We start from the raw sequence: 16,075 nt of genomic DNA, 5'->3' as shown, positions 1-16,075 counted from the left end.
CTGAGATGCAGAGGGATCAAGGTGTTCCAGTGCATGAGTCACAAAAAGTTAGTATGCAGGTCCAGCAGGTAATAAAGAAGTCTAACTGAACGCTATCCTTTATTATGAGAGGAATTGAAAATAAAAATAAGGATGTTATGCTTCAGTTATACAGTGAGACCACATCTCGAATCCTGTGGGCAGTTTTGGTCTCCTTATTTAAGGAAGGATGTGAATGCATGGAGGCAGTTCAGAGAATGTTTACTAGATTGATAACCTAGAATGAGTTGTCTTATGAGGAAAGGTTGGACAGACTGGGTTTGTTTTCACGAGAAGAGTGAGGGGAGACTTGATTGAAGTATATAAGATCCTGAACAGTCTTGACAAGGTGGATGTGGAAAGGATGTTTCCTCTTGTGGGGGAGTACAGAGCTAGAGGGGCACTGTTTCAAAATTAGGAGTTGCCTTTTAGGACTGAGATGAGTGAGGAGAACCTTTTTCTCTCAGAGGGTTGTGCAACTTTGGAACTCTGCCTCAGAAGGTAGTGGAGGCAGGGTCATTGAATAATTTTAAGACAGGGGTATATAGATTCTTGTTAGGCAAGCGAATAAAAGGTTATCAGGAGTAGATGGGAGTATGGGATTCGAAACACAAACAGATCAGCCATGATCTTACTGAATGGCAGAACAGGCTAGAAGGGCCGAATGGCCTACTTCTGCTCCTAATTCATATGTTTGTAAGTGACACATCAAGATTTATGAGGGTCAGGAATTGGTTTTGCTTCTGAGATATTGTTTTGGTTCAGTTGGGGAATGGAAAGTGTAGAAAAGCAGTTGGTTTTGTAGCCTGCTGAAAAAGAAACCCCCAGCTCATCTTTCCTGCACCTCTCTAAGAGACCCAAGAAATCCAGTATGTCAGTTCCACTTTCTCTACCTCTTTGGAAAAATCCTGCAAATCCAGAGTGTGATAACTGAAACCTCTGATGCCACATTTCTCCTGGAAAGCCTACCAGACAATTTCTCAACATCTCCAGAATGAACTGCTTCTGAAAAGATCCCAGTGTCCCGCCTCCATATACCTGGATACCAACCCAAAAGGGACAACTGATATCCTTCCACAACTTCTCTTTTTTTCTTCAAGAATTAGAAAGTATTTGGCCAAAGTATTCCTTTATTGGTCTTTTTTTTTTGTAAAAGAGTTCTGCAGAAAAAATTTCTTTATTTTTCACTAACTAGTGTGTGGGTGGCATTTAAAAAGGGAACTTTCATATTTCAATGCTCCATGGAATGGGAACCTGTTTTTTGAAATCTCATTGGCATTTAATCATCCGTTTTGTAAATTTCATCCAAGAACTTTAATAGAAGGTCCAAACCTTCATCACTATCCAACTGATGAACATCCAGCTCACAAAATACTTTACTTCCGATTTAACTTCTGCTGGGAAGCAACAACGCCAAGGCCATACCTTGTTTCCTCTTTAGTAGGGACATAGCCATGTCCACATATCCCCTTCATTCAGAGAAAATCAGAGGGTAATCATACCCCAACAATTTACACTGACTTTCTGTCATTTTTCACAATGGCTACTAGGATTTTAGTTTTCTGTCTGAAAATATTTTTCTAAGCTTCCAACCTTCGCCTTTAAAAAAACCATTCTCTGCTACCATGTTCTACTCAAGAAAGCCAGTTAGTGAAGGATAGAACCAGAGCCGATCTTTGCACACTTTTATATTTATTTACAGAGTTACACATTACAAGCATACACCTCCAAACCCAACACCCACAGTTTTAATTTGTGTCTATTTATGGAGGTGGAGGAGGCATGGAGAAATCACGTGAATGCCCACCACCACAATTCATATATAATTAACAGGCTTTGGGGAGTTGCAGGGGGGTTGGGAGGTGGGGTTGGGGTGAGTCACTAGCCTCAGTCTGCCCAGCCTCTGACATGCTTTTATAGCTGCCGTATTTAGGCAGCTGGTCCAGTTAAGCTTCTGGTCAATGGTAACCTCCCAGGATGTTGATGATGGGGATTCAATAATGGTAATGACTTTGAATGTCTCTTGTTGGAGATGATCATTGCCTGGCACTTGTTTGGTGCAAATGTTACGTGCCACTTATCTGCCCAAGCCTGAATGTTAGCTAGGCCTTGCTGCATGCAAGCACACACTACGTCATTATCTGAGGAGTTGTGAATGGAACTGAATACTTTGCAATCATTAGTGAATGTCTCCACTTCTGACCTTATGATGGAGGGAGGTCATTGAAGAAGCAACTGAAGATGGTTGGGCTCAGGACACTGCCCTGAGGAAATCCTGCAGCAATGTCCAGAGACGGAGATGAATAGCCTCCGACAACCACAACCATCTTCCTTCGTGCTAGATAAGACTCCAGCCAATGGAAAGTTATCCATCTGATTCCCACTGACTGCACTGCCTGAGGGTGTGGTGGAGGCAGATTCAATCATGCCTTTCAAAAGAGAACTGGATAATTATCTGAAGTGAAAAAATTTGCAGGGCTACGGGTAAAGGTGGGGGAATGGGACTAGGGTGAGGGCTCTTCCAAAGAAGTAGCATGGACACGATGGACCAAAAGACTTCCTTCTGTTCTGTAGCCATTCTATGACTCTATGACTTCAATTTTACTGGAGCTCCTCGATGCCACACTTGGTCAAATGCTGCCTTTATGTCAAGAGCAGTCACTCTCACCTCACCTCTGGAATTTAGCTTTTTTGTCCATGTTTGGACCAAGGCTACAAATGAGGTCTGGATCTGAGTGGTCCTCGCAGAACCCAAACTGAACATTGTGAGCATTAGTGAGGAAGAGAAGTGTGTAACCATCTGTCAGGGTAGGAAAAGGAGACAGAAGGCCATGCAGGAATCCACTGATAGTGTTAAATTGACAGTTATTCAGTAGTGAAAACTGAAGTGATAATGGGTACAACTTGGAGGAGGACAAGCAAAAGCAACACCACAGTACTACAAAGGAAGTGATTGCCAAAAGGGGGAAAAGTAAAGTGCAAAAGCTTAGTCGCAGGAGATTCAGTAGTCAGTAGCCATAATAAAAAGTCCTGGCTGACGGGATAAGGGATAAATAACAGATACAAAAGCTTTGAGAGAGACAATCAAAACATCTGGAAAGCTTGCTTCATGTTAGTATTAATGGCATTGGAAGGAATAAATTTGAGGCCCTGCAAAGGGAATTTCAGGAATTAGGAGAAAGATTCAAAAAGGAAGACTTCAAGGTTGGCAGAGGACTCAAAAATTATCAACATATCATCCCTGTTTAAGAGTACAGAAATTCTTTACAATTACCTTTTAATATAAGTTAAAACACAAAATTAGACATTTAGCATGATGTATCCTCTTAGCGCTCAAAGTAGTAGTAAAACTGGAAGCTTGACTATTCATTGTATAAACTTACATCTGTGTATTCATCAAACGAATGTTCTTCTTCCATGAATTTCTGTACACGTTCATTGGCAGTTCCGTTTATTAGCCAGTCATAATTGTTAACTATACAAAGAGACATAAAAGATTCATGGGAATTACACATGAAATCAACTATTCCCAGTAAGACTATAATTATATAATGATTAAAAAATCACTGTTAACATGAAGCATCTTCCAAAGTGGACCCCTCATTTGATGCGAATAAAGCAAACTTTGCACTGCACTTAGGTACGAAGTTTCTTCAATTTATAAAACAAGAGATTTAATCCAGCTATATCGTCTAACCTGGAAATTACTGTGAGTAAATGAATACTATGGGCCAGATTTTACTGTAGGAATAAAGGCAAGGCTAACAGTACTCACCGTTATTAGTGTAAATTGGACAGCAGCATCCGGTGGCCACACATGCACAGTTAAGGGTGGAAATCAGGAAGTTGCTGTCCAAGTTGCCCTGCTCCTCCAAAAGCTACATAACAGCATCTCCCCAAGAGAACAGCGTGAAGCTGCTGTACTGATATGATCATCTTCTTCTTTGGCTCGAGAGACAATAGGTAAGTGCCTGGAGGTGGTCAGTGGTTTGTGAAGCAGCGCCTGGAGTGGCTATAAAGGCCAATACTAGAGTGACAGACTCTTCCACGGGTGCTGCAGATAAAATTGGTTGTCGGGGCTGTCACACAGTTGGCTCTCCCCTTGCGCTTCTATCTTTTTTCCTGCCAAATGCTAAGTCTCTTCAACTCGCCACACTTTAGCCCCGCCTTTATGGTTGCCCGCCAGCTCTGGCGATCACTGGCAACTGACTCCCATGTTGTGATCAATGTCACAGGACTTCATGTTGCGTTTGCAGACATCTTTAAAGTAGAGACATGGACAGCCGGTGGGTCTGATACCAGTGACGAGCTCGCTGTACAATGTTTCTTTGGGGACCCTGCCACCTTCCATGCGACTCACATGGCCAAGCCATCTCAAACACCGCTGGCTCAGTAGGGTGTATATGCTGGGGATGTTGGCCGCCTCGAACACTTCTGTGTTGGGGATACGGTCCTGCCACCTGATGCCAAGGATTCTCCAGAGGCAGCGAAGATGGACTGAATTGAGACATCACTCTTGGCTGGCATACATTGTCCAGGCCTCGCTGCTGTAGAGCAAGGTACTGAGGACACAGGCTTGATACACTCAGACTTTTGTGTTCTGTGTCAGTGTGCCATTTTCCCACACCCTCTTGGCCAGTCTGGACATAGCAGTGGAAGCCTTTCCCATGCGCTTGTTGATTTCTGCATCGAGAGACAGGTTACTGGTGATAGTTGAGCCGAGGTAGGTGAACTCTTGAACCACTTCCAGAGCGTGGTCGCCGATATTGATGGATGGGGCATTTCTGATGACTGTCCCATGATGCCCGTTTTCATGAGGCTGATGGTTAGGCCAAATCCGTTGCAGGCAGCTGCAATCCTGTCGATGAGTCTCTGCAGACACTCTTCAGTGTGAGCTGTTAATGCAGCATCGTCAGCAAAGAGGAGTTCCCTAATGAGGACTTTCCGTACTTTGGTCTTCACTCTTAGACAGGCAAGGTTGGACAACCTGCCACCTGATCTTGTGTGGAGGAAAATTCCTTCTTCTGAAGACTTGAACTGATATGATATATAACCCACTAAACGCACCAGAAATATTTAGGGCTTGTCCATTCCAGTGTAAGCAAATTTTTAAAAATGTGATAAGTCTTAATTACAGTCAAACAACTTCTCTGGCACTGAAAATTAATGTTTACAAGTGTAGTGTCTTGTCTCATTCCTTCAGATTTTAATGATTGAAGATTTAAAAAATAAAAATAAAATAAAAACATTTTTACATTTTCGTTCTGCCCCTTTTATCTCGCTCTCAATCCCATCTTTTTTTTCCCTCTCTTGGTTTTGCTTTCTGTACATGATTTCATATTGAATTAAATATTCTAAAACTCACTTCCTGATTTAAATGCAGCACTGCTCATTAACGATTCTTCAATCTGATTGTACCCCCTTAACCACAGTTGCTTGCCCTATTCATACAAGTCCCAGATCCCCTGAGCAGAGCTCGGCACCGAAATGGCTCTCGGATTACAGTCCATTCTAGTGCATAATTCCATAGAAAGTCTGAGGGCAAGTTCAACTGTAACAAATGGTGTTGCCGAGTGCAATATCTGACCCTCAATGTTCTTCTCTCTGCCATTCTAATGGTGATGTTAACCCGTTTATTTTCTGTTTCTCCATAGTCTCCTTTTCCAAGCAAACGTATTCCTCCACAAGCCAAGACAATGAAAAAATCTGCATCACCTACACCATAAGTTTCATTAATGATAGCCCTCTTCAGGATGTGCATTTCAGACATGAATAGTCACTTTTGTCTCTTTCTTGCTCAAGATGACGTATGTAATTTAGCAGTTTATCTAAAAAAAAAGCCTTATGCAATTCATACAAGCAAGTTAAATTAACAACTGAAATTCTCAACCTTTTAATTTGGAATCAACACAAATCTTCCTGGAGAGACATTCCAGCTCATGCCTGCCACAAATAGTTGTGACTTGGCTGATCCATTGCTTTTTATGAATTTTCCTCATCAGGACACATTTCATTTGAGGTACCAGTCCACTGAACCCAGGTTAAAGATTAAAACATATGCATCTAATAATAATGGCAGCATACATGAATTTTCAAAATGTGAACAGTGATACCAAACATTTCCAAGCACAGCAACAATATACATTGAGGTAACAATCTGCTTTTATCTTTAAATCATAAAGGCACAACTTAGAGCCTTGTTTCTTCATGAATTTTCAAAAAGCAACTAAACAGATGGTTATTGAAAGTGAGCAAACTTAAATTTAGATTAAAAGTTTTGGTTTGACTGCACTGTATTTATACTTGTACCCAATTAAGTGAAAACCCTAAGTCCAAGTGACGCAGTGTCCCAATTATATAAAATAGTTACTTCCTAACATGGAAAGTTGATGCATTTACTAAATTGAGAACAAGAGAAACTAAGCTTACCATACTGTTGGAAATGTGCAGCTGCTCCTTCAAAGTTGCTTTTTACTGTTTTCTTGAGCGAGGAGTAGGCCCACTTTAGGAGATCAGCAGATGGTTTAGCCTTGATATTCTCAATGTCGTCAGTATTATTATCAGATAGCCAGGACTGCACTGTTTGAACATTCTGATTGAAGCAAAATAGGAGACAAAATTAAATATACTGCAGTTTAATAATGTTAGGGGAAGATTTTCTTCTTGCGCTACTTGTATTAAAACTGTAAAGCTATATGGGGTTGGAGACTGCACAGACTAAATCTTCTTCCATTATGTATTCTTTTAGAGCATATGTAATCTAATGATTATGAACAATATTTAAGTTTAAAAAGTCTGTGTATGAATATACACAATTCTGTAATACATAATAGTGGTTATGAAAATTCATGATAAATAGGACTTCTTTCTCTCGTTGCTTGAATTATTAATTCTCTTTCACTTTGATGTAGCATTTCAGTACCGCATGTTTCCTATCATTTACAGCTTCACAGCTTCTCAAATACATTTATGCATTTTTGTGAACTAACTAGAAAGTAATCTATATTTAGAGTAAAGTTTGACTTCAGCAAGGCTGCTAAATAGGTGGTAATGGATCTGTCACCTGTAATGCACTCCTCTCGTAAAAAAATGAATTTGCTATGATGCATATTCAAATCATTCATATGTCTTCAGGGAGATGAGTTAATATTTTAGGAAGAAGCTACCTGCATGGCATCTTCTACTTTAGTTATCATAAACAGCACGGTCTCCTCCAGGTCTGAAAATGTGGGATAGAATTCCATTTTCTCTTCATCAAATACTAACTCCATCTTAAACTGGGGCATCTGGTATTTGTCCACTTCATCAAAGAGCTCTATGTAGGCCTTTATTGTTCTTCCGAGAAACTCTTGCAACTTAGTAAGAACAAAAAGGTTAAACCTCTTTTTAAGATCTGATCACATTATCTCTTCAGTAAAACTGAATAACCTAATCAATTTTCACATAGCATTTGATTTGCCACAGATAAAATATAAAAGATGGCTTTTATTTGCCAATTTCTATTGTGACAACCGAGGCAGACGTGCACTGTCATTTCTAGTTCCACTTCTCCACAGGTCACAGCATATATTTAAATGTTTACCCGGTTACCGATACAGCCAATCATATACTCTATTTTTTTAATCCCAGAATAAAATACACCAACCAGGTTTCTTCAATAAACAACAAAATTATCCATTTATTATGAAACAAGACAACTAGTAATGAAGCAATGTATTAACACACAGATTGAAATATGAAAGTCCCCTTTTTAAATTCCCCAATTACACTCACACACACACTGGAAAAAAATACAGAAATTCTCTCCGCAAAAGACTGTCACAAAAAAAAAAGACAAAAAAGGACTACTTTGACCAAATACTTGCTAATTCTTGATGGAAAAAAAAAGATAAGGAAGGATGTCAATTGTCCCTTTTTTGGTCTGGCGTCCAGGTATACGGAGACGGGTCACTGGGATCGTTTCAGAAGCAGTCCATTCTGGAGATGTCAAGAATTATTCTAGTCGGCTTCTAGGAGAAATGTGGCATCAGGATTTTCTACCAGCACACTTGAATCACAGGAATTTTTCCAGCTTCTCAGGAGCTGTGCAGCACCAGGGATTTTAGCTCTCCCACACTGGATCTTTGCAGGATTTCTTCAAAGAGACAGAGAAAGAGGTGATCTGGGTGGTTTCTTTTTCCTCAACGGGAAAACACCAACCGTCTTCAAACAGTTCACGTCCCAACTAAACTGAAAACAATGTCCAAACCTCAGAGAGTCAACCTCCTGAGCTCCATAGTTCTTGACATGTGGCTTCTCTGCAACCATTTTTTATCCAGGTCACCAAGGATTCTGTTGTTTACAGAGCCCAAAGCACATGACTTCCAGCACAGGTGGTTTTTCAAACAACATCTCAAGTGTCCTTTCGGTGAACTTTGTAAAAAAAAAAAGCACATCCATGGGATCTTTTCAGTTTTAACACAAGTCCTCAAAAAAATGTAAAAAAGGAAGCATTTTTATCGCATTATAAAGAATTGCTAAATTTTAATTAACAAACATTCAGTTTTATGCTTTAACCTCAAGCAATAGCGACATTTATATAGACATATATATAAATAATTACTGTATGTATTTGACTTCTGTTGAAAATAGGAAGCAAAAGTCAAATTAAGCTTTTGAGGGAGAAATTCATTCGTGTTGCATTGCTTCTAACACTGCCACGTAAACTTAAGGCAATTCACTGGGCAGTACTTACATGGCCTGCACGGCCCACACGGCATTCTTCAATGATTTCAATGAAGAACGCCACGCAGGTACTGGCCCAAAGTGCTGCCTGCCCCTACAGAAGTCAATGCAAGTTTGTGCAGCAAGAAGCGGCGCTACGCAAATGAATTACTCCCCCTTTGACTTAAATCAGTTACATAATTTGTACCCATACAGGCAGCATGAAAAATCTGTGCTGCCTGCTGATCATAATGATTTCTGTGTGCAACCAGCACTGCTTGAATTATTCATTAGCTGCATGTCTTTTGGAGGGGTGCAATACCAGGAAGTCAGGAAAACCTGTATTGCAACAGCTGAGGGAGAGAATGGACACCAAGGTTCTCTTGTACTGTACTGGATGCCTTGGTGCAGGAGGAGGGTCATCCTTTCGTCCCCCCAACCCCCACCCCTCAGGGAGCAGAAAGCTCTCCAACCACCTGATGAGGAAGCAGTGGGAGGAGATCAGTGAAGATATCAATGCCAGGAACACTGCCACAAGAGCATGATTGCTGGAAAAATTCAATGATCTAAACAGAGTTGTCAAGGTAGGAACACAGCTAAAGTAATTTTGTATCGCAGCTACATCAATTGCAGCTTCACTATTTACAACATCCACAGCATTCTCAACACTGCACAACCCTCTACACTGTCTTATAATTACTGCATCATGCTTCACGAAACATTCTTCTCCTCATTCACATGCACTCAGCACTATTACAAACCTCACTTATCTGCAACTCACAGCTCTAATACACATTGTCAAATTTTCCACCATGACAATCACATTATTCATGCTGGTGAACATCATATTGTGCTGAGCAAGATCAGCATGTAGCATCTGAAGCGCTGGGGCAACCCAAAATGGAAAACAGGTCCAGCCAACAGTGCAGCAGACTAATCTGCATATATTAATTTCCACTTAGTATGTTGCTGGCCTGTGCTCCGATTACAAGCACTATCTCCTGTAGCAGATGGCATATTTCCAATTGGAATTGTGCACATGCTTCCTGTTCATCATATAGGAGGCCTGAATAGTGGGTGCTATGCTGTTCAGCTTCTAGACTATTATATTTTTTAAATACAAATCCATCAAAGGCCTTAAGTTATTTCACCTGTGTGAGAAGCAAAATTAAAACCTGCATCCATGTGATAAAAAAGTAAATAAATAAAGGATAACAGTTAGTTGCAATAGTTCAGGCCGTGAAATGAAAACTAGATAGGATCTGTTGGGATTCATAAGCCTGTCTTTAAAGTTTAGACAAGGAGTGGAGTTATACATCGTTATATGCAAGCGTGGAGCTCCTTTATTTGAAAAGAACAAAATAAAAACGTAAGACTGAAACCTGGGGCTTGATTTTTAGGCCTTGCCAGGGCTGGGAGCAGAGGTGGGGTGGGGAGAATGAAAATGCCAGCACCGGCTGGCGTGCTGGTTCCCTGGCTCTAACCTGTCCGCATTTTTGTGGAGGTGGGATGAGGGTGGGGGGCGGAGATGACCTGACTCATTAAGAGACGATTAAGGCCAATTAAAAGAGGCTGACTGGGATTTTCTAGTCAGCCTCCAGGTTCCCACAGATGGGGGCCAGTTAAGATGCCTGAAGACCACCTACCAGCAACAGACCAGGGGGAAGCCAGCACTCCAGGCAGTCCTAGAGGCCCTCCCTGCCTGCGTGGGTGCTGCAGCAGCCACAAGCCGTCCTGTAGAAATTCCTCGTGAGTGACTGTTTCCCACACAGAGTGGGCTTCTGACCCACATTTCAGCCTGACAGCGGAATTCAGAAGCCCAGAGGGAAAATCCTTCTCCTGGAGTATAACTACACTATAATACACAAAATAGGTATGATGTGATTGGTGCTGAAATATTGAAAGTTATTTTTAAACACCAGATTACTAAGAAAAACTATGCCGTACCAATTATAAAGTAACTCATCCTGATATGAACTGAGCCAATAAACTACTGTGAAATCCTACAATAAATCACAATATCGTCTTACCTGGTTACCTATCAGTACATTAGCACTGGAGTAGAAACAGTCTATTTTCTCAGCTTTAATGTCCTTTGTCTTCTCTTTGTCAGTAAGGAGACTGAGAACTTTGGGGTACCATGTGCTCATTATCTTTTTTTCCATTTTTCCATGCTCTATCACCACATCATTCTTGAAGGATTCACATTCAATTGGTCCTTTTGATCTAAATCAATAATCAGAAAACAAAATTCAGTTGTTTAAGTAACCAACCTCAATTTTGTTTACGAGATCAGAGACTGAAGCGCATTGATGCTCCAACATGCTATGTCAAGGAGCAGTAGAATTTATGCTCAAGATACCCTTACAGAAACCTCTGCTCTCAGCCACACCATCGCGGTAGATACAGAACAGAGAATGGGTGCTTCTTGATTGGGAAGGGGCACAGGGAGCTGAAAATTGGCAGATGACTCACTCATGTTGGTATCCCACACTTTCTAGCACTCAGCTCAAGAATATCTTTGACAAAAGAATGGAGAAAATCACCTGCACATCTCAATCTGCAGAATGGCGAATAGAGTTGTGCATGGTGAAAAATATGGAAAAATAAATGAATAGTAAAATTTTGCAAAAAAAATCTATTGCCATGTTTTATTGAACTAATGTAGTTACCTGGAGGTTGCATTAAATTCATTGAATAAGGTATTTTTGTATATAGCTAATCTAGGAGGTCAACCTGCATACCATCACAGTTTCAGAGCATGAGGTGGGTCAATCTGACCACAGAAATTTTTGAATATTATTATAGTGGAATTTTTCATTTTGGCTGCTTTTTTTTTTTGTCCAAAAGAAATTGTAAGGTGAGGGTTGGAGAGAGGGTGGAAATTGTGACTTGATGAAAAAATGTAATTGGGATTAGAAGAATCAAGAAACACCTATGGTAAATATTAGTAAATTGGCATGGAGTTTGGCTCAGTTGAGAGCATTATTACCTCTGAGTCTGAAAGTTGTAGGTTTGAACCTCATACCATAGTTTAAGCTCATAATCTAAGCAGTCACTCCAGTGAGAGTTGCATCATTAGAACCATCAGAAAGGGTTTTCTTGTTGGTGTCAGGTAGACATTAAATAACTCATGGCACTATTTGAACAGAAGCAGGGAGCTTTTCTAGTGTACTGCACAACAATCCTTCCTTTAAAAAAAGAACTTCTCAATATTGTGAGGCAGTGTTGGCTACATAACAAACTATGCACCATATATTTTGAGATTCTAAGGTGCTATTTAAATACAAGTGTTAGTAAAAACAAACATGCAAGGGGCTGCATATTAAATCTACATTTGATACTTATTTAAGGCTAATTAGTAACTCAATTCAAAGTAGACAAATACACAGTAACAAGATGGCAAACTACATTAAGTTTTTTTTTAAATTGTTGTTGATTAACTTCTGTAAAATTAGGATTATAAATGTCCATGAAATCAGAGTTGAAAATGCCCTATTACAAAATAAAGTGACTCTTTACATTCAAGGATACTTCTTCATACCTGCAATCAGACACATTCACAAGAAGCAGGTTGGAAAAAGTAATATAACCCAAGTCCAGAACTGCCTGCATGACTGGATGGAGGATGTAGAGATTTTTTTTGATCTCCTCTCGAGCTTTTACAAAGCTCTCATGCCAGGGTTGGGAGAAGTCCAGACCACTAAAAACAGAAAAATTAATATCCACGTAAATTAAAGGTTCAGTGTTCTGAAAGTAAAATAACACACATAATGGAAAAACATAGGTACAAAACTCCCAAGACAAAAAATCTCAACTCTCAAAGGCGAATTTCAACTAGACATCTTCACTATTGCCAACAGGATTTGGGAGAAAAGGGATTGGAAATTATGGCTAACAGTACAGACCAGCTCCCACTAAAAATTAGCCAAGCACATATTTCCACTATACCCATTCCAGTGATTCATGGTCCTTTTGGGCCCGATTTTAACTTTGCTAAATGGGTTTTGAGTGAGTTAAGATCAGGTCCTGAGTGGGGGCCTGATTAAGCACGCATGCAGCAAGCTTTTGCAGGCTCCTTTCTTTTCCAATGTTTAAGTGGAAATCCTGTCTAACATTCTAATCCTGAATTGAAGTCCCAATTTAAGGTGTCAGAGGAAAAATATTTGGGTTGTCTTTGTTTCATGAGATAGTGTTTGTAACACAACTTTTTCGTTTAATCTTCAGTTAATGTTTAATTTTTTTGTGTGTTTTCTGCATCAGGCATAGAGGAAATATTTAAATAGTGAGAGAAGCAGCAGAATAATCATTACCAATATCACAGAGAAACTAATGGAATGCATTTTCGCATTCCAAGAGTTTAGAAGAGTAGTAAGGTCCTTAAAGATGGAAACTTTAAGCTATCGCTCACAAGATCAATGTTCATATCACCCAAGGATGCCCCACTAAATCTAACAATGTGCATCCTTTGGCAAATTATTTTTTTTCATTTCCTATTGGTCCTCATCAGGGAACTCCTCTTTGTTGACGAAGCTGCTTTAACATCTCACACTGAAGAGTGTCTGCAGAGTCTCATCGACAGGTTTGCGGCTGCCTGCAACGAATTTGGCCTAACCATCAGCCTCAAGAAAACGAACATCATGGGACAGGACGTCAGAAATGCTCCATCTAACAATATCAGCGACCACACTCTGGAAGTGGTTCAAGAGTTCACCTACCTAGGCTCAACTATCACCAGTAACCTGTCTCTCGATGCAGAAATCAACAAGCGCATGGGAAAGGCTTCCACTGCTATGTCCAGACTGGCCAAGGGAGTGTGGGAAAATGGCGCACTGACACGGAACACAAAAGTCCGAGTGTATCAAGCCTGTGTCCTCAGTACCTTGTTCTATGGCAGTGAGGCCTGGACAACGTATGTCAGCCAAGAGAGACGTCTCAATTCATTCCATCTTCGCTGCCTCTGGAGAATCCTTGGCATCAGGTGGCAGGACCGTATCTCCAACACAGAAGTCCTCAAGGCGGCCAACATCCCCAGCTTATACACACTACTGAGTCAGCGGTGCTTGAGATGGCTTGGCCATGTGAGCCGCATGGAAGTTGGCAGGATCCCCAAAGACACATTGTACAGCGAGCTCGCCACTGGTATCAGACCCACCGGCCATCCATGTCTCCGCTTTAAAGATGTCTGCAAACGCGACATGAAGTCCTGTGACATTGATCACAAGTCATGGGAGTCAGTTGCCAGCGATCGCCAGAGCTGGCGGGCAGCCATAAAGGCGGGGCTAAAGTGTGGCGAGTCGAAGAGACTTAGCATTTGGCAGGAAAAAAGACAGAAGCGCAAGGGGAGAGCCAACTGTGTAACAGCCCCGACAAACAATTTTTTCTGCAGCACCTGTGGAAGAGTCTGTCACTCGAATATTGGCCTTTATAGCCACTCCAGTCGCTGCTCCACAAACCACAGACCACCTCCAGGCGCTTACCCATTGTCTCTCGAGACAAGGAGGCCAAAGAAGAAGAAGATTGGTCAACACAATTGTGTGACACAACTGCCCAATGTATGACATTCATTAAATATCAGTCGTCTCCTGATTGGTTTTGATCACCTAAGGGGATTGGAGAGGAATTTTCCAAATTTTCCGCTTCTCCCAGGAGATGACATGGCTTTCGGATGAGGTGAGGATTGTAAATGTTATCTTGTAAAAGGTATTGCAGTTGTCTGGGACAGGCTGGATGGACCAGAGGGTCTTTTCCTGTCTGCTACAGTTCTTATGTTACTGCAGTACTGCATTCCAAAGTACAGGGATTGCTGACGATGGTCACAGGTTCCGAGACTGCAACTATCACCACCACCTTTTCTCACCAATGACTCACCCAGGGCTATCTCTTATGCTCAGTAACTGCTTTTTCTGTGATAAAAACAGATGTGCTGGTGCTTGAAAGTGTTGATGCAGGGTATTATAGAAGAACATAAATAGTAGGAGTAGGTCATTCGGCCCTTCAAGCCTGCTTCCTCATTCAATAAGATCATGGTTGATCTCCTACCTCAACTCTACCTTCCCATACTATCCCCATATCCCTGGATTCATTTAGTATCAAAAATCTATCAATCTCTGTTTTAAATGTGCTCAACGACTGAGCATCCACAGCTCTCTGCAGTAGAGAATGCCAAAGATTCATAAACCTTTGTGTGAAGAAATTTCTCCCCACCACAGTCCTAAATAGCCAACCCCTTATTCTAAAATTGTGACCCCGAGTTCTTTATTGCCCCACAGTCAGGTGAACATCCTCCTAATATCAGCCCGGTCAAGTCCCTTAAAAATGTTATTTGTTTCAATTCGATAACCTCTTATTCTTCTAAATTTTAGGAATAAAGGCCAGGTTTACTCAATCTCCCCTCATAGGACCATCCTATTATTGCATTGTGAGGTGCCACCTTATCCTCAACTACTACCAGACTCTGGGCAGCTGCTGTTTCAGGCCTACAATAACCAGAGACACATTCCAACAAAATTTGCATTAAAAGATATGTGTTTGTGTGGTTGAGTATACACCTGTGTGAGAGTGAGAAAGGGGCAAGACATAAGAGCTGGCCTATAGAAGCAGACAGCCCCCAACCTTTCCCAAAAGGCCTGTAACCTCACTTAATTTTACTCCCTTGATGTCTTTTTTTGCAAAGTTGTTCAAGGTAGCCTCCTCCAAGGGAGTATGCATTACTTTCTGTGTAGGTCTGTTACCTTGTATTAAGTGCCATCTTGTCACTTAAGCAGAGAAGTAATGTTGACATGTTGTAAGATGAAGGAGACCATGCACAGTGGTATGTGTCAAAACTGCAGCCAAGGTGGGGAGTCATTGGGTGACCATGCATCAAGGCTGTTGAACAGTTGAGCATTTTGAAAATGTGAGTCCCCATGACTTTCAATTATAATTTAAAGTGTGTCTCATATGTACAGCATGGCTGTTATCAGCAATGAATGAATTGTAAGGTTATGTGAGGGTTGTAATGTCCCACAGATTGCCTGACAAACTTTATAACATGTACATATTGTATAGTCTTATCTTTGATGTGCAATGTTCTTCCACTTCTGACTCCAAGTTTTGTAGGTCGTTCATGGAACAAGAAACGTTGAGCCTGGCTGCCATCTCTTGCCAGGCCTGCTGTCCACTGGAAAGGGTGCCCTGAAGTAGCAAACAGGGCAACTTTCCTTGCATCAATCACATGCAACAACTCAATTTTGCTAACTATCAAGCAGCTGTGCTGCTCTTTAACTAACTCACAAATCAATTTCCTGCCTCTGCATTTATTGTGCCAGCCAGAGGGTATTGTCAGCTACTTTGTTTTTGCTCCACATAGCCT

At 41.1% G+C, this 16,075-nt stretch overlaps 1 protein-coding gene across 4 annotated transcripts in view; it reads right to left on the bottom strand.

Annotated features, from left to right (window-relative positions):
- The window catches only part of dnah12 (dynein, axonemal, heavy chain 12), a 379,348-nt gene that overhangs the window by 309,204 nt on the left and 54,069 nt on the right, over positions 1 to 16,075 (bottom strand). For all 4 annotated transcript variants that reach the window (XM_068051688.1, XM_068051689.1, XM_068051690.1 and 1 more), the window contains 5 exons: positions 12,266 to 12,424; positions 10,752 to 10,947; positions 7,185 to 7,373; positions 6,448 to 6,610; positions 3,402 to 3,493 (listed from right to left, as the gene is read on the bottom strand). In XM_068051688.1, the coding sequence (XP_067907789.1) occupies positions 3,402 to 3,493; positions 6,448 to 6,610; positions 7,185 to 7,373; positions 10,752 to 10,947; positions 12,266 to 12,424 (799 nt within the window). The remainder of the gene's footprint in view (positions 1 to 3,401; positions 3,494 to 6,447; positions 6,611 to 7,184; positions 7,374 to 10,751; positions 10,948 to 12,265; positions 12,425 to 16,075) is intronic.

Source organism: Heterodontus francisci, chromosome 19 (genome assembly GCF_036365525.1).
Source record: "Heterodontus francisci isolate sHetFra1 chromosome 19, sHetFra1.hap1, whole genome shotgun sequence".
Lineage (NCBI taxonomy): Eukaryota > Metazoa > Chordata > Chondrichthyes > Heterodontiformes > Heterodontidae > Heterodontus > Heterodontus francisci.
The sequence above is the reverse complement of the archived record's forward strand: the minus strand, read 5'-3'. Positions and strand labels throughout refer to the sequence as shown.